Source organism: Carcharodon carcharias, chromosome 18 (genome assembly GCF_017639515.1).
Source record: "Carcharodon carcharias isolate sCarCar2 chromosome 18, sCarCar2.pri, whole genome shotgun sequence".
In the NCBI taxonomy this organism is placed as follows: Eukaryota; Metazoa; Chordata; class Chondrichthyes; order Lamniformes; family Lamnidae; genus Carcharodon; species Carcharodon carcharias.
In genome coordinates this window covers 75,451,064-75,476,400 of record NC_054484.1, presented here as the reverse complement: position 1 = coordinate 75,476,400, position 25,337 = coordinate 75,451,064, and the positions used below count along the sequence as shown (strand labels likewise).

Genomic DNA, 25,337 nt, shown 5'->3' with positions numbered 1-25,337 from the left:
CTAGATGTTTCCTCTCATGAGTTCTAGAGCTAGGGGGCACAGTTTAAAAATGAGGGGTCCCCCATTTAAGACAGAGATGAGGAGGAAGTTCTTCTCTCAGCAGATCACTGGTGTTTGGGATTCTCTTCCTGAAAAGCAGTGGAGGCCGGGTCATTGAATACATTTTCAAGCGCCTGTCAAGTGAAGATCAAGTGTGGGCCATTTTGAAAATAGTGCTGCTCCTGGTTGGTGTGTCAATCTGAGTTAGACAGATTTTTGATTGGCAAGGGAATCAAAGATTATGGGGGAACAAGCAGAAAAGTGGAGTTAAGGCCACAATCAGATCAGTCATGATCTTATTCGATGACGGAGTAGGCTCAAGGGGCCGAATGGCCTACTCCTGCTCCTATTTCTTATGTTCATATGTTATGTTCTTACGTATGAGTATTGCGCTGTTCACTAGTCCCTGTGTGAAACAACTCTATACAACTGGTTAGTTTAATGTCAAAACTGTTAAAAGTCAGTAGATTTCAAGCCACCATGAAAATCCTGCTTCCTGCCCTCTCACTCCCCTGCTAGTGAACATTTATAAGTCGGAAGATGAAGTGCTGTTCTTTATCAATCGGAAGTGGGAACAACCGGGCATCCATTGGTTTTAGAAATGCCCAGCCGTTTCATATATTTCCCTAGCTCGATTTAACATGTGAAAACGATGAAACAAACACAAGGTTTGTAACAGCTGTCGTTTCATTTTCAGTAGCACAGATGGCTTCAGTCCCAATCTCAAACCATTATCCCAATGACGATTTCAACAGAGGAACATATGTTTGAATAAATAAACAACATTCTGCATCTGATGAATGTTTGTATTGCTTGTTTTGTTAAAAAAAATGATGTGAATCAGTTCCATGGTTTTTCTTTCCTACAAGACTCTAGAGTGAATAACCAATATGAAATATGCAAGTTAACTGGAGTTTGTGACGGTGGCTGAACTATACCGAGAGTTGATGCATGCTCCAGAGAGGATATCTAACTTTTTTCTACTATTTCTATATTCTTGCTAGTGAGAGCGTCATGAAGGCAGCAACTCCTATTCAGTTTCTGTCTATTGTCTGATTAGAACAAAAATTAGTGCTGTAACTTCTCTAACGCAGCCGATTCTCGTGCGGTGTGTATAGTAAACCATAAAGAACAGCAAGGCAGCAGTTTCAGTTCCTGGTCTGTGCAAATCTTCCGGATGATGTTAGCAATACTACAATTTGTTTCAGCATCCTTGGACTAGGGAAAGGGAAAATAAATCATTCAAGCTTCCCTTTCCTGATTGCTATCTGGTGACTCATGTTGGAAAGTGTATTTGCAGATATAAGGTGAAGTCCTGAGTACAGGATTGGGTTTAGCCAAAACATTGATAACAGTCAGATAATATGTTGTTATCCAGTGTCTAGGAACATGAAGAGTGGATATGCAGATGAGGCACCTCTGTATGAGCTCTGATCTATAACGCATGCGATAAAACGATTTGCATAGATTCTGTGCAGAAAGGGCTGTTTCCAGCAGAGGGCGAACAAAGACAATCATTCTTTTAAGAACTTAATTACAGTCCTATTGACAATGAGATTTTTGAGGCTCGTTTCGATTTCCAATGCTCTTTCGAGATGGCGATTACCACCGTGGGCAAAGGCTTTTTTCTCAAACCATTCCCTAGAAATTGCAAAGAAAATGGATTGAAACATTTTGGTTTATGACTTTTAAAACACATAATAATTTCTAAGACTTGTTTCATAATCGCGTGAAAAGAAATCTATATTTATTATAACTAAAATGTAATGAGTACAAGGGACTCCGCATTTCATAAATTTGCGTCTCAGTTTTCTGTTCAGGTTTGAAGTCCTAGACTTTCAATTCATTGTAAACTCGCTACCCCCCTCTCCCCGACACTGGGACACAAGCCTAAGTTATAGTTTGAAGGGAAACAGGAGCCATTGCAAACATTATGTGTATGTTGGACCCCGGAATGAATGTGGTTTGTGCATCGCCAAGTGGAAAATATTGCTTTGCTTCCCCGCCCCCCCAGCAAGTTTCAAAGCCAATGGAACATGCAAAGTTGCGAAGTGTCTTTTGGTGTATACATAATTTGTGTTTCTTTCTCCCCCTCCCCGGGGAAGTATTAGTTTCTGAATGAATACTTTATCTGATGTTTTAATGTTTCTCCGCCAATAGACTCTGGAGGCCAGGCTCGCGATGGCGCGGACTCGCTCCATGTTCCACAGGGGCGGCTCTGTCAATTACCCTCCGCTCGCGGCACAAACCCGCCCACTGATTGGATAACCTGACAGGTCAGAACGTTGTGCAGGAGGATGAAGCGTTGCCATTGGTTGGTGCGTGCCCCGGTGGGCGTGGTCGATCGGGGAGAGTTTATTTAATGGCCGGCACCCGCGCTTTCGGTACATTTCATCCGCTTCCGGTGGTGGAGGAAGTATTTTTGGGGGGGCCACGTGTGGGGGGGGAAAAAGAGCATTTCATTTCAGTTTATTTAACATTTTTTTAAACTGTATTTATAATCTGATCGCAACCCGAAGGAGCAATGGGGAAAGGGGTAAGTGAAGGCGATGTTTGCATGTGTGGAGCCGGTTTAAGTGGCTGGGGTTGGGGGTGGGGGGGGTGCTGGGTGGAGCAGGAGGAGGCCCCAAATAGTTTCTGGAGTCGGGCGGGATAATTGAGGCAATGGGAGGATTCATTGCACTGAAAGTCAGGCAGCCGGATAAGTTGTGTGCAGTAAAAGTGAGTCAAGTGTATCTACCCTGCTTTTGTGATCAAGTTGAAGGAACATAGTCCTGAGAGGAATTGAAAGTTGCTAATTCTGGAGCCAGTGCAATCTGAATTCGGGGGAGATTGACAATTGTTTCTCCAGTTAAATGAGCATCAGGTTTTTGACGGGAAGGGTACAAGGTTACACTGGGCGTCCTCTAAAGCTTGGATCATCCTCACAACCAGCAGGTAAGTTTAACGTGTCATGTCAATGTATGTGTTACAAGGTATCTGAGTGAAAGGTAATTTATTTCCAGATTGTCAATCCAGATAGAGGAGTACTGTATTTTTGTGCCACGCTTATGATTTGGTGGTGATTGTATTGTGAAGGGTACAACTGGTAAGAATGTTTGGGAGTGAATGGTCCAATTAATTTTGTTGTTAACAGCATGATTGAACCACATGGGGCAGGGTACTGATTGTAGGTCTCCTGTGTAACTGTCTTTAACGAAAGGGACACTGTTTAAATGTTATTTTCCCAGTGTTATAAATTGGGCAATGTTCACTGAGCAGTTACATAGCACTGATTAGAGGGTGTTGTTAATACTGGGTAGAACTTAGACAAAATATAGGAAGGTATTCATAAACTTACAGAATAGGTCTGTAATTGACAAATGAAAGTCAACATAGAGGTGTGAAGTTAATGTGTTTTGGCCGCAAGAATAAGGAAAGGACAAATGCACCTTGAAAAATAAGTGTCTGAATGGGGTAGAGGAACAGAAGGATTGGGGTAGGAGGTGGACTGATACTGATTCCCAAATCATTAAGACTAATGACAAATAGGCCACAACAAAAAGCAAACAAAGCACTGGGATTATTTTCAGCCTGCATAGAATTCAAAAGAGAGAGTTTTGTCAAACTTGTTTGTTTAGTGCACACTTGGAGTGCTGTGAATATTTCTCAACTCCAAATTATTAAAAGGATATGAGCCACAGAAGAAGGTGCAAAATTTGTTATAGTAACAGAACACCGATGTTGTAACCATTAAAGATCGAACAGGCTGGGGCATTTTCTTCCAGAAAAGAGAAGATTGAGGGGTAGCCTGATAATGGTCTTTAAGATTATGAAAAGGTTTGATAAGGCAGAAGATGTTTCCGCTTGTTGGGTGAGGCCAGATCTAGAGGCCATAAATATAAAATTGTCAGTAATAAATCCGTAGGAATTTAGGAGCAATTTCTTTACCCAGAGAGTGAATTTGGAAGTGACTACCTCAGAAGTAATTGAGGTGAATTAGCATTAGGTGTATTTAAAGGGAAGCATGAGGGGGGAAAGGAATAACCAATGGAACAAACAAAGTTGGGAAGTGACTTTTGGTGTACACATAGTTTATATTTCTTTCTTCCCTCACTGGAGGAAATGAGGTTAGATGAAGTGTGGGAGGAGGCTCATGTGATGAATTGCATTATCAGTGCTGTCCTTTGCCCATAACTTCCGTGCTGCAGGGGGTTTTCCCGGAGGTACCCCAGAAGATGCACTGGGGGAACGACCACCACCCCCCTGCCCCCCGCCCCAGAAGCCCCCATGCAGGGACTGCATGGGAATTGCCCAGGAAGTTCATGACCCTACGGTGGGAACCGCCTAATACTCCAATTTAAATCAGAGACTCCGATGGTTCCAACTGTCTTAATAGAATAATTACCTAGGAAAAGTTAAAAGAATTAAAACCACTTCTAACCCCTCAGTAACTATATTGCTGACACCCCGACTACCCTCCTGACCCCTCCAAACTACCATCCTGACACCCGACTGACTACCCGACCCATCCTCTCATCCTACTCCCCTGACTGACCATCCCCTCAACCAATCCTACCTGCTTCAACTGACCAGCCTATCCTTCCTGACCCGCCATCCAATTGACTGCCCTGCCCTCCCCGATCCATCCGACCTCCCCCATCCCACCCACTTACCTTAGACTCTTGCCTTCTCAAAGTCGCTGGGACCTTTAAATTTACTTACTTTATACCTGTTAATATCGTAAAAAGGGGCCGTGTCCTCCTTTCCTTTGAGTCTGTTGTCCTGGACTGAAGGACTTGGGAACCCGCTGCATTGCACCTTTCTGAGGAGGCACAAGCCAGAACATTGGGCGCAAAAATGTGCAGCTCCTGACTATGGTAACTAAGTAAAAGGGAGCAGAGTCGCAACCCGACTATGATTGCCAGTCCTTAGAAGTTCTGACCTTTTGTAACTTTGATTGTTTTCATTTCTAAAATCGTGAGTTTAATTCCAGCAAACCCATGTCATTATGCTTGCTAAAGCAGTCATAGTGAGTTCTGCTCTGTAACTTCGTTTTAAAGTGCGCCAGGCTGAAAAATGAAGGCTCTATCCCATTTGACTTTTACTGCATTCTTATTTCATGCCTTTTGGTTCAACATTTACCATAGTCAGTGCCACAATTCAAATGCAGTGGTAACATAATTTCAAAACAGTCTCCTGGTTGTACAGAACTTGAATATTGCTTGAATGTCGCTGAAGCTTCTCATTTTGCACTCATCAGGACAAACAAAAGAATACCAAATTTCAAACAATCAGAATAATTAAACTATAGGAGAGAGGGTGCCGATTGGTTGGCAAGTCAACTGATCTTCTGAGGTGTTGCCACGGAGATCGCAAGGGGAAATTAGGCTCCCCGAGCTCCCGGGTAATTCAAAAAAGATGCAAGGCTTGAACATATTCCTTTTGTTTGTAGAGAACGGATTCCTGCATATGTTGCTTCTAGCAAGTGTAAACGAGCCATGTTATGCATTTGACTGGTTATCCTAAATTAGTTGTTAGTGTAACTATTAGCACACTCAGGATTGTTCAGGTATTGCCCAATTGTGGAATCACATCTAACAGTAGACATGTTTTGCAAGCATGGGCTGGTTGAGTATGGTCTGTTTACTGCCTGTTACCAACAACTGAAGGAACATGCTGTTTGATCCAGTTAGCCAATCGCTGGGACGTACCTGGCACTGCACCGGCACTCGATTTCCTGCATCTTCTTTCGGTTGTTTGTAATAGTCAGAGTACAGACCGTACTCAACCAGTCCACTCTTCCAAAACTCAAAATAAAACACCTATTTTAGTTGTGAATCTGTGATTGGGTAATACTACTGAACAATCCTGACTGTGTTAATAGTTATACTAACAACTAATTTAAGATAATTGGTCAAACCTCTGATGTCATTTAAGTTAGCTAGAAGCAACATACATTCATATGCAGGATTCCCTTCAGTGAAAACAAAAGAAAAATGTTTTAAGGCTTCTGCCTTTTCAAGTTACCAGGGAACTTGGGGGCTTATAGCCCCCCTGTTGCTTTCTCCATGGCAATGCTTTGGCCAATCAGAGTCGACTTGCCAACCAATCAGCCCTCTTCTCAACTGTGTGTAAATTGTTGTGATTGTTTGAAATTTAGCACTCTTGTGTTTGTCCTGATGAGAGCAAGACAAAAAGCTTCAGTGACATGTCTGTCTTTTCAGCAACATAATTTCAATGGGAGCAAAGGACTTGCACTTCATTTTAGATAAAAATCCAACTAATTATTGCCATAGCATTCCTGTATAACCATTCTGTTAGCAACTTAGAAAATATTTTCAACTCTTGCTCCTAAAAATGAAGTGAATTTTATTGGGTTAGAGGTAAGTCATGCAAATCATGGTTCTATACAATCCCCATCATTTCATGATATTCAGCGGCATTGATTAGGAGCCCATTTAGGAGGAGTGTGGGCAGAGGGATTATAATGAAATTCTCCCTGTATTTCAAGCGTGGTGCAGATGCGGTGATGGCTGTTTGTAAGACTGAATGGAATTTGAAAGGATTGGTTCTGGTAATGGCTCTGAGAGCTGTCATCCTGCAACTTCTGAGGGTCTGATGTGGTAATGTAATGTTCAATCATTGAATCAAGTTTCTTTGTCTGAGCCGAAGAAATATGAAAAGAAGCCGCCTTTTTCTCTCCATTTCTTTTTCCAGGAGACCAGCTCTTAAGTTTTAATATCTTTTTCCTGCAATATTCTTTAAACTTTTTCATAACTCCACCAGCGTGAACAGATAACAATTAGAAGTAAGATATGCAAAATATAATTTACTTTTGTACACTGATAAACCAATAACATAAAAATAACTTGAGTCTTTAGTTTTGCAGCCTTAATGTGACTCTGAGAAGTTCAAAGCAGGAATAGGCCATTCAGCTCTTTTACCCTGTTTTGCTTTTCAGCTTGATCATTGCTGATTTGAATCTCAACTTCATTCATGTGCCTTTGCTCCATATTCCTTGTTATCCTTAACCCAGAAAAATCTACTCTGAAAATTTTAATTGACCCAGAATCCTCAGCCTTTTAGGGTGAGAGTTTTGGATTTACACTAGCATTTGTATGTAAAGGTGCTCCCTAATTGCACTTCTAAATGCACTAATTCTAGTTTTTAAGATTGTGCCTATTCATTCTGAGTTCTCATACTCGTTTCTCAATGTTTACCCTGTTGAATGCCTTGATCATTTTAAACACCTCAGCTTGATCACATCATGACCGCTTAAAGTCAGTAGAATACAAGCCAAATTTATGCAATCTGTCATCATGATTTAACCTTTTAAACTCTGTTATTATTCTAAATAACCTCCTTCTGCCCCTCCAAAGCCAGTATATCTTTCCTGTGATTTGCCTAGGTAGCCTTCACTTTTGACTAACAGTCCTCTTTAAATCAAAGCCAGCATTCCATTAACCTTTTTGATTAAGTGTTCCTATTCAATAGCTTTTAGTGATTTGTATATGTGGACACTTAAACCCCTTTTGCTTCTCCACAGGTCCAAATCTCCACCACTGGATAATCAAATCAGCATATTTTCTTGAGATCCAAAGTGGTTGGCTTGTCACTTTCCATATTTAGCTCTGACCTGCCATAGTTTTCCTACTTGCTTTTCCTATCTAATATCTCTTTCATCTCCTATTGTCATCTACACAGCTTATTGTGCCTCTTAACTGAGTGTTGTCTGCAACCTGTCATCATAATTTAACCCTTTAAACCCTGGTATCATTTTGAATAACCACCTTCTACCCACCAAGGGCCAGTAAATCTTGACTGTGATTTGTCCAGATGGCCTTCACTATTGACTAACAATCAATCACCGACATTCCAGATCTGTTCATCAGCAGGATTTCAAAACCAAATGCAGCCTCTGGCCTAAACCCAAGAAGTTGTTCAGGGAAAAAAAAATCCCAATTTGCCTGTGTGAAACAAGCCTAAGCTTGCTTTTGAATATCACTGTGACAAACACATGCATAAATTCTAATTTGACTGTGAGAAAGTACAATCCTCAGCTTTTCCAGAACAAAAGAAAACTAATTTTTAATCCCTCCCATGAATGTGATGTTGTTAATCCCAGGGTGTCATTCTTTGAGTGACCAAGCAGGATAAAGGGGAACCAGTGGATGTACTGTACTTAGATTTCCAGAAGGCGTTTGATTAAGTTCCACATCAAAGGTTATTGCAGAAAACAAAACCTTATGGTGTAGTGGGCAACATATTGGCATGGATAGAAGATTGGCCAGCTAACAAGAAGTAGAGAGTTGGCATAAATGGGTCTTTTTCTCATTGGCAGGATGTGACGAGTGATGTGCCACAGGGATCAGTGCTGGGGCCTCAGCTTTTTACAACTTATAGAAATGACTTGGATGAAGAGACCAAAGGAATGGTGGCTAAATTTGCTGATGACACAAAGATAGGAAAGTAGATTGTGAAGAGGACCTAAGAGGCTACAAAGTGACATTGATCGGGTGAATGAGTGGGCAAAGATCTAGCAAATGAAGTATAATGTGGGCAAATATGAAATTGTTCATTTTGGCAGGAGGAATAAAAAAGAAGCTTATTATCCAAATGGTGAGAGATTGAGGGATCTGGGTGTCCTAGTGCATGAATCACAAAATATTAGTGTGCAAGTACAGCAGGTAATTAGGGAAGCTAATAGAATGTTATCATTTATTGTGAGGAGAATTGATTACAAAAGTAGGGAGGTTATACCTTTGATGTACAGGGCACTGGTGAGACCACACCTGGAGTATTGTGTAGAGTACTGGTCTCCTTTTTTTAAGAAAGATGTCAATGCATTAGAAGCAGCTCAGAGAAGGTTTACGAGACTAATACAAGAAATGGATGGGTTGTCTTATGAGGAAAGGCTGGACAGGTTAGGCTTGTATCCATTGGAATTTAGAAGAGTAAGAGGCAACTTAATTGAAACCTTTAAGATCCTGAGGGGCCTTGACAGGGTGGATGTGGGGAGAATGTTTCCTCTTGTGGGAGAATCTAGAACTAGGGGTCACTTTAAAAATAAGGGGTTGCTCAGTTAACACAGATGAAGAGAAACCTTTTCTGATACATTTTATTTTTTCTCTTCCTCAAAAGGTGGTGGAAGCAGAGTCTTTGAACATTTTTAAGGCAGAGCTAGACAGATTATTGATTAACAAGGGGGTGAAAGGTTATCGGGTGTAGGCAGGAATGTGGGTTTGAGGTTACATTCAGATCAGCCGTGATCTTATTGAATGGCGGAGCAGGCTCAAGGAGCCAAGTGGCCTACAGCTCCTAATTCGTATGCTCATGTGAATATAAACCACCTTTTAAATGGAGTTCTCAAAATAACCACTAGGAAGCATATGACAAGAGCGCAAGCTGTCTTATCCATCAACTTCGGGAAGAAATGTCAGCAAATGCCTGTTGCTGAAAAGATCTGGAATGTCAGTGATTGATTGTTGGTTCTGCTTTACCTTTAAATCTGCATTCATGTTGCAATGCAGAGATGTTCATACAAGACTGCCAATTCCTCACATGCACTTAGTTAATTCAAGGGAGGATTTAGACCTTGAAAAATATAATGTATCTGTGACCTGTAAGGGAGTAATTGCAAGTCATGCTTACTGAAGTATTTTCTTGGTATAACAAATCTCTACACAATGAAGCAGGGGAGAGTCATTAGATCATTCAAGCAACTTTGTGTTAAACTTGCATACTCTCTGCTTTCAGGAATGTTGCATACATTGAGGTACTTGCACTCCTCAAAACAGTACTAAAGTTAAGAACATCTGTTTGCTGAGGAATGTGGCTTTGATCTGATGTGCAATATCCTGTACTTGGCAAACTTGAGGACGAAAATAGTACAGGCTAAGCTCAGTGTTAAATTATGTGGCTGGTAATGAAGGCATTGTAGAGAAGAACTCATGCTCAAAGTATTTATCTATTCCTAACCATTTTACCATTAATGCTATTCTAGATAACTGCTGCTGTTTGCTGTAACTAAAGTAAAGTGTTCAAATGCCAGCTCTATTGCTTTGTATTTGATGTTGTGACAGGTGAAGGTAGTTCTCCATATCTTGGGAAGATTAATTTATACAGTCCTGGCCATGATATCCTTTTGCAACCTTGCTCCACTCCTCAATGTAAGGCATTGATTTTTGTTGGGGTTTGGTTTAATGCAATGCAGATTATCCTTTACGCCATTACTTAAGTGGCTATTTGTCCTAGGTGAAGTTTGTTATGTTGCTTGGGTATGGGACCACCACAACCACACCTGATCCAAACCTGGAGTCCACAAGACATTTTCCATCTAAAGGTGCTGGTGGTGGTTATAGTTCTCTTATGGTCAGCTAACTTAGCACACCTTGGGGTTTAAAGCTAGGAGTTTCTGATCTGTAGGGCTCATTTCTGTGTAATCCTTAACATATTAGTAATTGAGGGAAACCACTGGTCTTTTGAGTTAGTCAAATTTCACAAATTTGTCAGTAAATGGGGAATTAATTAATCACCTGACTTCCTAGTTTTTGTCAGGAGATTAGATCATTTGATTTTTAGAAACTCCTATTGATTCCTTTCTTCTATGTTCTTTATGTATGCGAGAACAATATAATTCAGTGTTGTTGGAGTCTGGTGCTGCTTGTCTGCTTCGAGTTGACTGGACTATTGCATTTTGAATATTTTTCAAATTAGCTCAAAGTGGAAATGGATACTGGGTTCGGCTCTACTTTTGAAAAAAATATTTGTAGGCTAGGCTACAACTTTGCAAATGTGTGTCTAGTTTATTAACCTGAGACGGATGAAATCAGCTGGCAAGGCCTTTAAGACAATTGTCTTTTATTTCTCTAGTGTTTCAAACAGAGAAAAGTAAGACATAAAGGTGAAAAATGGTTACATTCTAATTTAGACAAAAATTGCCAAAGGTTGAATTGCTCGCATTAGGCAACAGAAAAGAGAGGCATTTGGAAACTGCTTACCAGCCACAAAATATAAACAACCTTTGAATGGAAGCTGTATAGCAGTATTAGCAAGAGAAAGCTATCATTCTGTCATAAGGGAAGTATGTATGTGTTTCACATTGCCTTGGTCAAACTTGCTGTGTACAATGCTACGCAGGCGTTATATACTGCTGCTGCTGGCCTGGCCTAGCCAGCACAGCACAAGGCTGACGTTTTGCCAAACATTCCCCATGGGTATCTCTTTTATTACTGTAAAACAGGTCAACTTAGGCTCTTTACTGTACTCCTTAAATCACAAAATAAGTAGAGATTCCTGTATAAGTAATCCATGTTGTTCTTGGCAAACCACAAACTATGTTTTCGCTTGATTGCTGTTGCACTTAAGAACAGTTCAAAGTTTGCTTCAATCTTTCTGACCAGGTAAATTATAATTCCCTTTGTTCGTGTGCTTAGTTGTTTTAGGTCAAGATCAAAAAATAAACTGGAATTCTCTTCATTGTCTTAAGACTATTAAGCACATCATGAATAAATCAGAAAACCACTCAAATGACCAACCCTTTAAAAGTCTCTTTGGTTAAATTTCGCTCTCCTGAGGCACTTCACCGTAGTCATGTTGGGTGTGGTGTGGAGTGAACAGGAACAAGTCTGTACAGTGCAGACTGTTCAAAGGCAGGAAGAGGGCAGTGATTCAGACTCATGCTGCTGTCGACCTTACCAAAAAACAGCTGACATAAGGGGAGTGTAATATAACTAATACAATAAAGGGACATCTGTAAACTTAAGTCTCAAGACTGTAAATGTGGCCTGGTGTGAGGTCATAGCCCAACTTTTCAAAGTATGTCCATAGTGATTAAAATTTAGGCAGAGCAAAGTTAATTTTATTCTGTCAAAAACTTGGGTATTATGAATGTTACCTGTTTACTGGTTGTACATAGAAGAAGCTCTTGATCCTGGTTAAATGCTGCTGTTGAAGCTGAGTTTTTGATAGTTAATTTTAAGTTAGCTCTCAAATATCAATGTTTGGCATAAAGAAAGAGATTTACTTTTCTAAAATATTCTAATTAATCAAGCAGTGGTAATGCTTGAATTATTTGCAGAACACATATCTGCTTGGAAAGTTAAGTAAATACGGTTCATGTGCTGTGTATTTAAAAAACGTCTTTTAACAACAAGAACTTGCATTTATAGAGTCCTTTTAAATTAATAAAACATCTAAAGATGTTCCACAGGAACACGTCAGCCAAAAATTGACACCAAGCCAAGCAAGGAGCGATAGGACAGATGATCAAACACTAAAAAAAAAAGTAGAATTTAAGGAGGAGAGGGGTGACGAAGGTTTGTAGAGGAAATCCCAGAGCTTTGGATCCTAGACAGCTAGAGGTATGGCTATTGTGAAGCAGAGGAAATGGCGAATGGATAATAAACCAAAGTTCAAGGAATGCGGAGCTTGAATCTTATAGCGCTGGAGGGACTACAGAGACAAGCTCATAGACGGATTTGAATACAAAATGAGAATTTTAAAATTGATGTGTTGGTGGGTCAGGAACCAGTGTGGGCCAGCAAGCACAGGAGTCATAAGTGAATAAGACTTGGTGCGAATTAGGATACCAGCAGTAGAATTTTGAATGAGTTTCAGTCTATGTAGGGTAGAATATGGGAGACATGCCAAGAGAGGATTGGAATAGTTGAATATGGAGGTAACCAAAGCATAGATGAGGGTCTCAGTAGCAGGTGGTCTGAGGCAATTGCAGAGATGGATGGTATTACGGAGATACAAGTAGCTGGTATTTGATCAAGAGGTTTAAGAGGCTCACCACCACCTTCACAAGGGCAAGTAGGGATGGACAACAAATGGTGGCCTTGCCAGTGATGCTCAAAGCTCATGAAAGAATAAAAAGGTTTTGAATCTCAACTCAGTAAAATACGACACCAACGTTACAAAGTTATAAGCACCTGATGAAAGGCAAAGGCATCTACTGGTAGCCTGTGCATTTCCTAGTTTGAGTATTGTTTATGTATGAGCTTTAGGTTGACAAAATGGAGTCTTGTGTATGTCGTTCTGCGAGTGGAGTACTTTGCTTCTGTCAGTGACTCAATTGCTAAAAGCATGACAACATAATTATATTGTGGTGGTCAATTCTGGGCACCATACTTTGGGAAGGATGCGAAGAACCTAGAGAGGGTGCAAAAGTGATTTACTAGAATGATATAGGAATAAAACACTTCAACTTTTTATGGAGACTGGCGAAGGTGGGGTTGTTATCTTTAGAGCAGAGAAGTTTGAGAAGATTTAACAGACTTAATAATTTAATAGATTTAATGTTCAAAGTCATAACAGGCTTTGATAAAGTAAGGATAAACTGTTTCTAGTGGCAAAGAGTCAATGACCAGAGGCCACAGATTTAAGGAGTTTGGCAAAGAACCAGAGGTGACATGCAGAAGCATTTCTTTACGCTGCGAGCTGTGATCTGGAATGTGCTGCCTTGAAAGAGTCGTGAAAGCAGGTTCAGTAATAATTTTCAAAAGGAAATTGGATAAAATTGTTGGTTGAAGAGGGAAAAAATACAGAGCTATGGGGAAATAGCAGGGGAGTGGGAATAATTGGATAGCTCTCCAAAAAGCTGGCACGGACTTAAAGGGCCACCTTCAGCACTGTCTCGCACGGTGGTGCTATAATGCAGTGAAGGTTCACCCTCAAGTTTGCACAAAGTCACAATTATAAATAGAGTGAAGTGGAATTGTGTTATACATACAGGGAGATCCCAGAGTTGATTCTGTCCAGATTTAGTTAATCTCAGCTATGGTTGTGATCAGGGTGCTCTACTTGGTCACCTGAGCTAGGGCAACAATATCATCTGGCGCTCATGCTTGTAATTGCTCAGTGCCTCCTGTTGTAAAGTACGCATGTAAGTGTGGATGTCAGATGAGGACAGGATTAGCCTCGATTGCCATTCTTCCCCCTCCTCACTGGCGTTGTCATGAATGATAGGTGGTGAGATGAGATACTAGGGGACAATTTAATCCCATGGTACCCTATCCCAATACAAATGTGTTTCCTGAACACTTAGGGGGGTGCGAAACTTAATGCAAATGGCACGATAAGATATGGCAGGGTTAGAAAGATTACAAAGCTTTTGGATCAAATTTGCATTTGGAATGAAACAACGAGCTTGCATTTATGAAGCACTTTTCACATCCTGTGGGCACTGCAATATGCAGACTTGAAGGTGCTGTGTAGCCTGCACCGTCACTCATTTCTTCGTTAAATTTTATCCGGGAACTTCTGGTGGAATTTCTGAAATGTAACTGTTGATGTATGCATTTCAAACATACTGCATATACTTCTGTCGTGTAAAAGTCAACCCTATGATTCTTGGCCTAAAAAAACGTAATTTTTCATATACTTCGGGTAAAAGCTGGCCATAGTTTTTCGGCAAAGCCCAAAAATTTCAGAACTAAGGTATAACCCTGGGGATGTTCATGATTCAATTTCATTGTAAATCCATGAATACTAATGAAAATGAATAAATGCTTAAAAACATTTATACATTTAAGTTTTGTTTTTATTTATTCAAGTAATTAAAGTGATCAAATTATGAATGATGATTAATATGAATTGTTTAGTGTTCATTTTTACTTTGTTCCATTGCACTGGTCTATTTTGGACCCAAATCAAGCATTCTTGAAAACAGCACCCATGCAAAAGTTGATCCCATAACTTTGACCTAATATATTAGTCTCAAAAATCTGACTTTTATGTGAGTAAACACAGTGAGTGAATGGGAGAACTAACTGAATACCACTGGACAATTCATCTTGAATTGAGAAACTTGGTGAGGTTGATGCAGTTTGAGCATCCTTTATCCAAAAACCTCGAGGGTGATTACGTTCCAGATTTCAGATAATTTCAGTTTTCAGACAATGCATGCGAATTTACATTACAATAGCGTAAGCCCAGGCTAGCTATAATCTAAAGTAAATAAAATGGCTGGAAAAGTAAAATGTATAACCGAATAATAAATACAGGGTACCTGAGAAAGTTCTTTTTTGACACATTCGCCACAAAAATCGCAAGGTGAACCGTGCAGACAAGTAACTAGACTTACTGCACTAAAGGTTGGTGAGGTTTAAAAAAAAGTGTTGTTTTTCTTTGGATGTGTTCGTTTTTCAGATTTTTGGATAAAGGATACTCGACCAGTATCTCCCAATTTCATGTAACTCCACAGGTATAGAAAAGACAGTATTCTTAAAAATTGACATGTTTATTGGACATACTGTCCTGACACGAGTTAGCAACCAGAGGGGAATGAGCAGAGCCAAAACAATGTACTGTATGGTTGCCAATTTCAGCTTTTAATGTGCATCTAATGTATACTTGTATTGTGACCTGGCGCTTACAGTGCATGTCCACATAATTAAAGCTAGTAGATCAATTCTGCTTCTCCAAATCTATTGACCCCAGTTGCACTGAAAATTGATTGTATATTCCCTGGGCCTGCACAATATATAAGTTTTAGACGTTTGTGCAGTTGGCCATACTTTTCACCTTACAAAAATAAAATCTTATTCTATCAAGCTATTTATTCGAAGGGGGGTGGAATGGTCTGTTCTGGGCTGATTAAAGAGGTTACTTAATGTGTACCAGCTGACTTCTAAATTGACCCAAATTTCAATTCCCAGAATCTAATCCTCAAAAGGCAGCCTTTTCGTGTTCATAGCCCTTTTATTTGACAGAGCTATGAGTCTGTGCCAAGTGGGGTAAATCTCTGAGCTCCTTCACTTAATGTGAGAAGAGGGAGACCATTACATATTTTTGTCCAGTGTGGGGGCTAGCTCACCAAATTCCTTCAAACTTTTCCTGCTCCCTTTTTTTCTGCTTTTGTATTTATATATGAGATGCAAAGGTTGCAGTTTTCAAAACATTTAGCTATTATCTATAAGAACTTGCTGAGAAAGCTCATGTTTAGTCTGAGACACTTGAAAATAATGTAATTCACAGAAAAAAAATAATTATAACCCTTGCAGTCTAGCCAGAGATTAAAATTTGTCTTGTACTGACATTGAGAGCAGTTTATGTCTTAATTGAATGCATTTTTTTTCCTCTAAGTAACCAATTTTTGCAGAAAATTTACTTGAATCGTCCTTGCCATTCTGAAGCGACTTAAATTAAAAACAAAGCGGTGGATATTCCCTCCATTTGAATCCATTAGATTTAGCTAAGTAACTTGTATCACTATGAAAAATGATTGTTATCAAATGTGAATGACTGTTCAAGTTCTACTTTTATTGGCATACACTACTGTTGTAAGGAAACTAGGCACTTAAGATGTCAATTTTTAACACAATTTTACAATCTAGTACAGTAGGTTGAAGAATCATGCTCTGGTTTCACTCCATAGGACATAATTTTGCAGTACGTTTTGTAAGATGTTCAAGTACTAATAAATAATGTTGGTGTGGTGTGAGATTGACCGATTTTTTATATAGTAAGAGTATCAAGTGATAGGGAGCAAAGGCAAGGACATAGAGCTGGGATATAGTTTGTCATGATCCTAAATGAATTGTGAAACAGGCTCAATGCTGAATGACCACTGTTTAATCTACAGTGGAACTTTTGATGTTAGAAGGAAAGCTGGAAACTGTCATAATTAATCCAAATGCAAAAAACTTTCTTTCTAACATCATGATTATAATTTTCATGACTCCTCGAGAATCCACCCCTGTATCTGTTGAGAACTGTGCGCTAAAATTGTAAAACATGGTAATAACCAATTCCACCTTTAAACATCACTCGCATTAGGCAACTGTCGGGAGGTGCTTTAGTATAGAATGTGTTCTCAGGTGCAGAAATCCCTGTCCTTAGGGAGTGGATTCTGATTTAAGCTGTTTTTCTGTAGTGCAGGTAAAATAGGCTGCTCATTACCAGCATTCAGTTATACTTTACATCTGAATAAATTATACCCTGAGACTGCTGCCAATATGCAAGGGATTGGAAGAGGTCTGGTTGTTAAATAAGAGATTGCAGCGTAGTTCAACTATAAAGCTACCACAAATTGTAGGTCAGGTTTGGATTCTTAATAAAATCAGGTCTGGCAGTATCAGGAGAGAGAAACAGTGTTAACGTTTCAGGTTGATGACATTTACCTGAAGCATTAACTGTTTCTGTCTCCACAGATGCTGCCAGACCTGCTATGTATTTCCAGCATTTTTTGTTTGAATTTTAGATTGACAGCATCCACAATATCTTGCATTTGTATTGGATTCGGAGTAGCTTTGTTTGCTGAAGCCTGTCTAGTGATTGAGGGTGTTGTTTAATGGTAATTAAACCCAATGGAGCTAAGGCTCCAGCTAGGAGTATGTACTGTCAAATAAAAAAAGCAGGAGAAAACAGCAGTGTCTTAGGGAAAAATGCAAACCCTTTGAATCTCATGATCCTTAACGTTGGAAATGTTCTTTCAGTTTAATAGTGGATCATGTTGTAGAGCAAATGGTAGATAATGTTTTCAAACCAATGGTCCACACAGTCGGAGTTTTTAGCTGATTGAGGGTAAGGCCCAAAAACATGTGGAGCTGTTAAGTGAAAGTTTTTACTTTTGACACTCACGGTAGAGGGCTGTACCAATCCAATTGGTCCAGACTCTGACTTGAGTTAAATATGGAGCACTACAATTGTTATACTGACTGTTTTACTTAAAGCCCTTCTATTCCCTCAAAGTAAAAACTCAATCCATAACAGCTTATAGATGTACAAGTCTACATTAGGCTCCATTATAACTGATTTAAATCTAATTTAATTTCCTAAATCACACCCTCTAATGCCCTTGTCCGCATTAGAACTCTTGCTCTTTTTCACTATTTTCATTCATCCATCTTGGCTCATATCCCTCATCTTGGCTCTCTTAAAATCAAGGGAGGCAGATTTGAATATCATTGGCAAACAGCTGGTTTAACCATCCATGGCCAGATCTGCTTGAACCACTTAAAGCAGTATCGAATTATGCTTTCCATCATTAAAACTGCTCACTATTGTAAGATCATCTAGGAATGCAACGGTAATCCACAGCTTTTTTTCTTCACCACTAAGCATCTACTTAAACCACCCTCCTCTCTCTTCTCCACCATCACCTCCACCAATGAATGGGAAGGAACTTATGGATGTTTTTGTCCCCAAAGATATAACCATCCAATCAGCTGTCTGCTACTTCTCTCCTTTTTCCTAGCCCACTAGGTCAAACTTCCTAAATGTTCCCTGGTGCCCAGGTCCTGATCTTGCATTTTCCTGTAGATTCTTTCCCATCTTCTGCAGGCTCCCTCTTCAACCTCTGATATTTTGTCCAGTCCCAAATCCATGCCTATCTTTACGGCAATTCTATGTTTGAAACCCCCAGCCAGGTTTCCAGCTTGTACTAATGGCATTTTATATGACTATGACAAACCAACCTCCCTCGTCCTTCGCGACCTATCTGCTGATTTTTGGCACAGTTGATCGTGCCTTCTGCCTCCAACACCTCTTTTTCATCCAGCTGAGTGGAACTGCCTTTGCTTGGTGCCATTCTCAGTTTTCGAAATATCATCGTCAGAAGATCAAATGCAATATCTTTTCCCACTCTTGCACTGTTACCTCTAGAGTCACCCAAGGATCTATCCTTGCGAACCCTTCTGTTTCTCATTTACATGCTGGCCCTCAACAGTATCATCTAAAAATACATCCGGTTCCATGTGTGCATTCTGCTCTATTTCACCACTTTGAATCCCTCCCCTCAATCTGATTTGTCGCATCGCATGTCCAACATCCGATATTGGATGAGTAGAAATTTTGCCTAACTAAACATTGGGAAGACTAAAGCCAATGGCCCTGGTTCCTTCACAAGTTCTATTCTATAACCGTAATGTCCATTTCTGGTGTCTCTATTAAACTGGGTAAGACGTCACAACCTTGGTGTTGTGTTTGACCCAAGATGAGTTTCCAGCCACACATTGGCACAATCACCAGGACTGCTTGCTTCTACCTGCGTAACTTAGCTTGACTGAACCGCGGCTTCAGCCCATCTGCTGAAGCCCCCACGTGCCTTTGTTACCTCCAGATTTGACTATCTCTATGCACTCCTGGCTGGCCTCTCATCTCCCCACACCCAACTTGTGCTGCCTGTGTCTTGGTCAAATCTCATGCACCCATCACCCCTGTGTTTGCTGACCCCCAGTCTGGCAATGACCCAGTTTTAAATGGCCTAATGCCCCACCCCCTGCCCCCATATCTGTGTAGCCTCCTAAAGCCCTACAAGCCTTTGAAATGTCTCGCTTTTCCAATTCTGGCCACTTGTGCATCACTGATTTTAATCTCTCCACCATTGGCAACTGTGCTTTCAGCTACCTTGGCCCCAAGCTCTTGAATTTTCCCCCTAAAACTCTGCTTCTCTGCCCCTCTCTTTTAAGATGTTCCCTAAAACCTACCTCTTTGATCATGTTTTTGGACATCTGTTCTGATATCTCCTTATCTCTGATAACTCCTTATGTGTTTTTTTTTATTATTGACCACTCTTGTTAAGCCCCTTAAGATGTTTTACAACATAAAATGTCCAAATACTTAACTAAACTTGCAACCAGAATGGTTTCAATCTGTCATGTATATACAAACCTTTATGATTGATCAGCACGTCCTAAAAGTTAGTTACTTGTTTCTGTACTGATTTTTGGCTCCTAATTGAGTGTCATTGACTTGAGCTGGAAATCAAATAGTTCAATGCTGCTGTGCAGCATGAGGAAACAATTGAGATCAAGACAGCAAGTAAGATATTATGATGGACAAAATAAACTGAAAATTATGAAAAGCAGAAGCAAGCTAAACCATCTTGAGGAAGAATTAAAAATCGAATAAGAGTGAAAAACAGGCAGAAAATGTGAAGAGTGTGGGAAAGTTGGCCCTGACCTCCTATTTAAAATCCCTCAGTTGTTGGCTGCTGTAGATAGCTGTATCTCCAACAACAAATTTATTATTCCCATTTTGCCTCTATCATACAATTTCACCAATTTTCTATTCAGAGTTGAAGGTCGAGAAGCAAGATGTGAAGAAATCTGTAATTTACACTAGAGCAATCTAATATACAACCTTACTTTTGATTGCTATTTTATCTCCATTTAAATCTTCTTGACTTTAGTATAGAAAAACCTCTGAGTAATAGCTGCTCTGATTGGCAGCCGGTGGAGGGGAATGCACTAACGCTTCACTCAGCTGTGCTTTTAAGTAACTGGATGATTCCAGTAATTGTTTGGAATCAAGCTATGACACATAATTAATGTCCACCCATTTGTTCAAATGTGTACTTTACTTTTGAACTGTGGAGAATCTGGGAAAAGTGACTGCAAAAAAAGTTAGCAAAAACATTGTAAAGCAGAGGATTTTCAGAGTCTGAACAGTGGAGGGCAACAGGCAGCATAACTGGCAACAACTTGGGTTGATTCCTTTCCCATTAGGAAGATGATGTACATACAATAGCTACAGTTGAACTCAGAGGCTAAGCTGGCAAACACAAGTGCATTTCATTGAGTAGAGTGAACATACTGATCCAACTGGTATACTCAGCTGCAATGGAATTTAAGCTGCTGCTTCAGTGGTGATGGGCAGGGCTGAATTAAGTTAGTAAAAAATTATAGCTTAGGGAGGTCAAAGGGGAATTGCTGGGACTGAATTTTAAATTTTGCAAAACATTAGATTTTGAATAGTTTCTTGGAAAACAAGTTTTGGGGAACAGGCAAGAAAGTGGAGTTAGGCTGCAATCATGTCAACCATGATCTTATTGAGCAGCGAAGCGGACCCAATAGGCTGAATGGTCTGCTTCTACTTCTTACGATCTAATGAAGAAGATGGAGTTGGTGGTGGGAACTGAAAATAATGATATTTGAATTCCCAATATCTTGCAAATATCTCCTTTGGCTTAATGCATGACCCCTTGCAGCAGTGGATTGCATGGTGCACGGACTTTTGTGGCGTTAATCTAACCATTTAACAATTGGCTGGGGTTGAAAAATAGAATTCATGTAGTTTTTCAGGTAGATTTTCCAGGGATGTGATATTTTCTGTGCATCTGCAGCCATATAATATATTTAAATTATGTTCTCTCCAGACTGCAAGTGACAAATATGAGCCTGCGGCAACATCAGAAAATGCCACCAAATCCAAGAAGAAAGATAAGAAATCTAAAAAAAAGGATATGGAAGAACTTAAGAAGGAAGTATCACTGGTATAGAATAATGTTTCTTTTTTTTGTCTTGATATTGGGCATATTAATTTTATTTAATGTTTTACTGTCTTCCTGATCCAAATAAAATCTGTTTGAGATTGTCTCATACTCAACTTTCCTGTTCCAGGATGATCATAAAATCAGTTTGGATGAACTTCAGCGCAGATATGGTACAGACCTGACTCGGGTAGGCAATGCTCAACGATGGTTATTTATTCAGTAATGTTTAGCTCATGGACTTATAAATAATGTTGCTCCGTTGCAAAGAAAAAGCGGCGTGTGCCGTTTTATTATGGTATTATTTTCACTCTACATTCTTCATTGGCACACTACTAATGTTCAGCTCTGCCTCTCCCATCTCTCTCAGTTCCTCTGGTGTCTCTGCACTGTCCAGTTGCATGCCTGATACCCTGTTTTGGAATGTGCTTCAATTTCTTTCAGTTTAAATATTGGGGCGTCCAAAATCATCATTTCCAACTCCTTGAATATATTCAATGACTCAGCCCCCACTGCTCGTTGGGGAAGAAAATTCCAAAGGCACAGAAAATTCCAAAAACACTCAGAAGAAATTCTTCTTCATCTCTGTCTTGAATGGGAGACTCCTTAATTTTAAACTGTCCCCCCTAGTTCGAGATTTCCCCACAAGAGAAAACATCCTCTCAGCATCTACCCTGTCAAGCCCCTCAGAATCTTATATGTTTCAATAAGACGATCCTTTGGTGGTTTCTAAAATTGCCGCAATCTTCTGACCTACCACTAATCTTTGCAGCATTGTGCATCTTTTATTTCAATTTGATACCATCCTTAACTTCCTTAGTTAGGCACAATGGTGGATCCTTCTTGTAGAGTCTTTGTCAATGGAATACATTTTAGTTGAGAGTTATGGAATATCTCCTTAAATGTCTGCCAATGTTCCTCTGCCGTCTTACCTTTTAACCTATTTTCTCATTATAGTTTAGCCAAATCAGTCTTCATACACTTGTAATTGCCTTTATTAAGATACTGGTTTCAGACCCAAATTTCTCATCCTCAAACTGAATGGGAATTCTGTCATGGTCACTCATTCATGGGTTGTGGGCATTGCTGGCTAGGCCAGCATTTGTTGCCTATCCCTAATTTCCCTTGAGATGGTGATGGTAAGCTGCCATCTTGAACCACTGCAAGCCGCTTGGTGTAGGTACACCCACAATGCTGTTAGGAAGGAAGTTCCATAATTTTGACCCAGCAGCAGTAAAGGATGGTGAGTGGCTAGGGGGGAACTTTCAGTTGGTGGTGTTCCCATGTGTCTGCTGCCCTTGTCCTCCGAGATGGTGACATTCGTGGGTTTGGAAGGTGCTGTTACCTAAAGGATCCTTTACTAGAGGCCATTTATTAACCCTGTCTCATTACATATTACCCAGGTTTGAAATAGCCTGTTCCCTGTTTGATTCCAGAACATATTGTTCTAAGAAATTGTCCCGAAAACACACTATGAACGCATCTTCCAGGTTACCTTTGCCAATTTGATTCACCCAATCTAAATGAAGATTCAAATCACCACTAGTACCATTCTTCAAGCCCCCATTATTTTCTTGCAGTATAGCTACTGTCAGGGGGACTATAAACCGCACTCACCTGTGACTGACTTCCATTGTTATTTCTTATCTCCACACAAACTGTACATTTTGACCCTCCAAGCCAAGATAATTTCTCTATACTGATTTCACTCTTGATTAATAGAAGTACCCCACCCTCTTCTTTTCTTCCTGTTCTTTCAAAATGTCAAGTACCCATAAATATTCAGGTCTCAGCTGTGGTCGCTACGTAACCCTATCTCTGTAATAGCTATCATATCATACTTATTTATTTTTATTTGTGCTATTAATTCACCCATCTTTTTAGGAATGCTGTGTGCATTCAGATAAAGAGCTTTTAATTGTGTATTTTTACCATATTTCCCTACTCTGACCTTATTTGCCGGCACACTCTTATGGTCGTACACTCTGTCCCTTCCTGTCACACTCTGGTTGTCATTATCTGGATCGCTACCCTGCACCATTGCCTTGTACTTTGTAGCTTTCCAAATCTCCCATCATGTGACACCCCCCGCCTTACAGCCCTAGTTTGCCACTACACTGGCCTCAACATGATTCAGATGAAGGCCATCCCAACAATTCAGCTCCTTCTTTCCTCAGTATTGCTGCTAGTGCTACATGAATTGAAACCACACCAATCTCCCGCATCAACCTTTGAGCCACGCATTCAACTCTATGATCTTATTTATCCTATGCCAATTTGCTCATGGCTAAGATAATAATCCAGAGATTATTGCCCAAACACAATGCAGTTTGCAAGCCTGGCATCCTGTTCCACATTGACCTCTGCTTACATCTTCACTCCATCAAAATATCCTGTCTTCGCACCATGTCCACTTGCCCATCACCTTGGTCATTGATGACCAAGGTTGGTTCCTGAATCCCAAACACCACCTACTTAAAATTTCTTCCCTTGAGTTTTGATCCTCCCTATCTTTGTAACCTTCTCCAGCCCCTCTCCCAGACTTCTGCATTAATTGGTAGTGCATTTCATCCCTCCTCCAACCTTTGTCATTTTGCCTTGCCATTAGAAGTCGAAAGTCACTCACAAAACTTCTTGACCTCTTTCCTTTGAGACCCTAAAGCCTAATTCCAAATATCTTCTTTGTGGCTGTATCTACTTTTGTTGAATTACATTTCCCCAAAATGCCTTAACATACTTAATTGTTCAAGAATAAATTAAAATTATTGGTGGTAATTGAAAGTTTAAGTTTTACCTACTTTGTTTTTTATAACAAAATTCATGTGTGGTCTTTAATGTCTGATGAATATGTTGAGAGTTTAATGTTGGTTGACAATGTCTTTTAAAAGGATGAAATCTGGGTGCATAGCTGCTTTTTATATTAAGCTCATTTAAAATTGTGTCATTGGTGGGTTGCAGGAATCTTGATTTACAATTCCACACCAATCTAGTAACTAAATATATAATGATTCATATGATTCTACTTTACCAAGACCAATTGTTCTTTTAACTTTGAAAACCACTTAAGGTCAGGTTTCTATAAGTTATTAACAGCAAAGTGTGGGGTGGAAAACACAGTTGCTTCTCCCTTTTGTCCTCTCACTTTGTTTCCCACTCCTGCAAAAGGTGGCTCGCACAAGCATTGGCAATCTTCTGATATCTTCCCCAAGTGGCCTCATTGTAAACGTGAATCTGTTCCACTCTGAGGAGCCATCACATTTGAGCATTGCCCTGCCCTTGCCTGATGTTCAAATATGTGTTTCTTTAGTAGGGGCTTGTGGTCTGGAGCAGGAACTTTTTAGTTGTTTAGGTGTTTTGTATCTTGCACCAATCAAAGATTGATCGTGATCTATTTTGGGAATAGAAGTGTGTGATTTTAGTACACTACTCCAGTTAGAAGGCAGCCACAGGGGCAGGCTTTTACAGTGTCACTAAAATGACGGTTTAAAATCAAACAAAGAATTTGTTGTTGACTGAGTTCAGTGATGTTCACATGTAATGTGTGTACTGCAGAATCCTTATTGACTTTTAGTTTTTACTGAGACATTGCAATGTGCAGGTTAAGCTAGACTAATTGCAAAGGAATGTTTTCTAACCTCAAGAGTTACCGCAATTCTAGTCACACACTGTTTTTTTCCTCTGAAGGAAAACTGCCTATGCAGTTCTATTTATACAATGACAGGAGGGTTCAGGAGTTCAAGGCCATTGTGTCCTCTTACTTGAAGAATCACATGCACAATTAAGTTTGTGTCAGTAGTTTCAGCCATGATAAGACTTCCTGGCCTAGTGATTTGGAATTTTGAAACCTGTTGTATTGCACATCACTTCCTGCTTAGTTCTGCTGATTATCTATTGCAAAATAGTTTAATTCCTTGTAATCCCTTTTGAGAACTTTAAAGCTAGTGGCTATTTCAACAGACTACCTTCTGCTTCTTAACTTGATTGCCTAGTTAAGAGAGAATTGTTTTCAATATTTGAAAGTTTCTTGACATGGAGTCTTACAGATCAGTTTGCAATGTATAGTCAGTTTTATATCATACATGCTAAGTGGGACCTCAAA

The 25,337-nt window shown here is 39.9% G+C and overlaps 1 protein-coding gene across 1 annotated transcript in view; it reads left to right on the top strand.

Moving 5' to 3' along the window:
* The first annotated feature begins 2,432 nt into the window (after window positions 1-2,432).
* Window positions 2,433-25,337, top strand: part of LOC121290861 (sodium/potassium-transporting ATPase subunit alpha) — a 42,825-nt gene continuing 19,920 nt past the window's right edge. Inside the window, exons 1-3 of the mRNA XM_041211871.1 lie at window positions 2,433-2,575; window positions 21,125-21,241; window positions 21,369-21,428. Of these exons, the coding sequence (XP_041067805.1) occupies window positions 2,564-2,575; window positions 21,125-21,241; window positions 21,369-21,428 (189 nt within the window). The 5' untranslated portion in view covers window positions 2,433-2,563. The remainder of the gene's footprint in view (window positions 2,576-21,124; window positions 21,242-21,368; window positions 21,429-25,337) is intronic.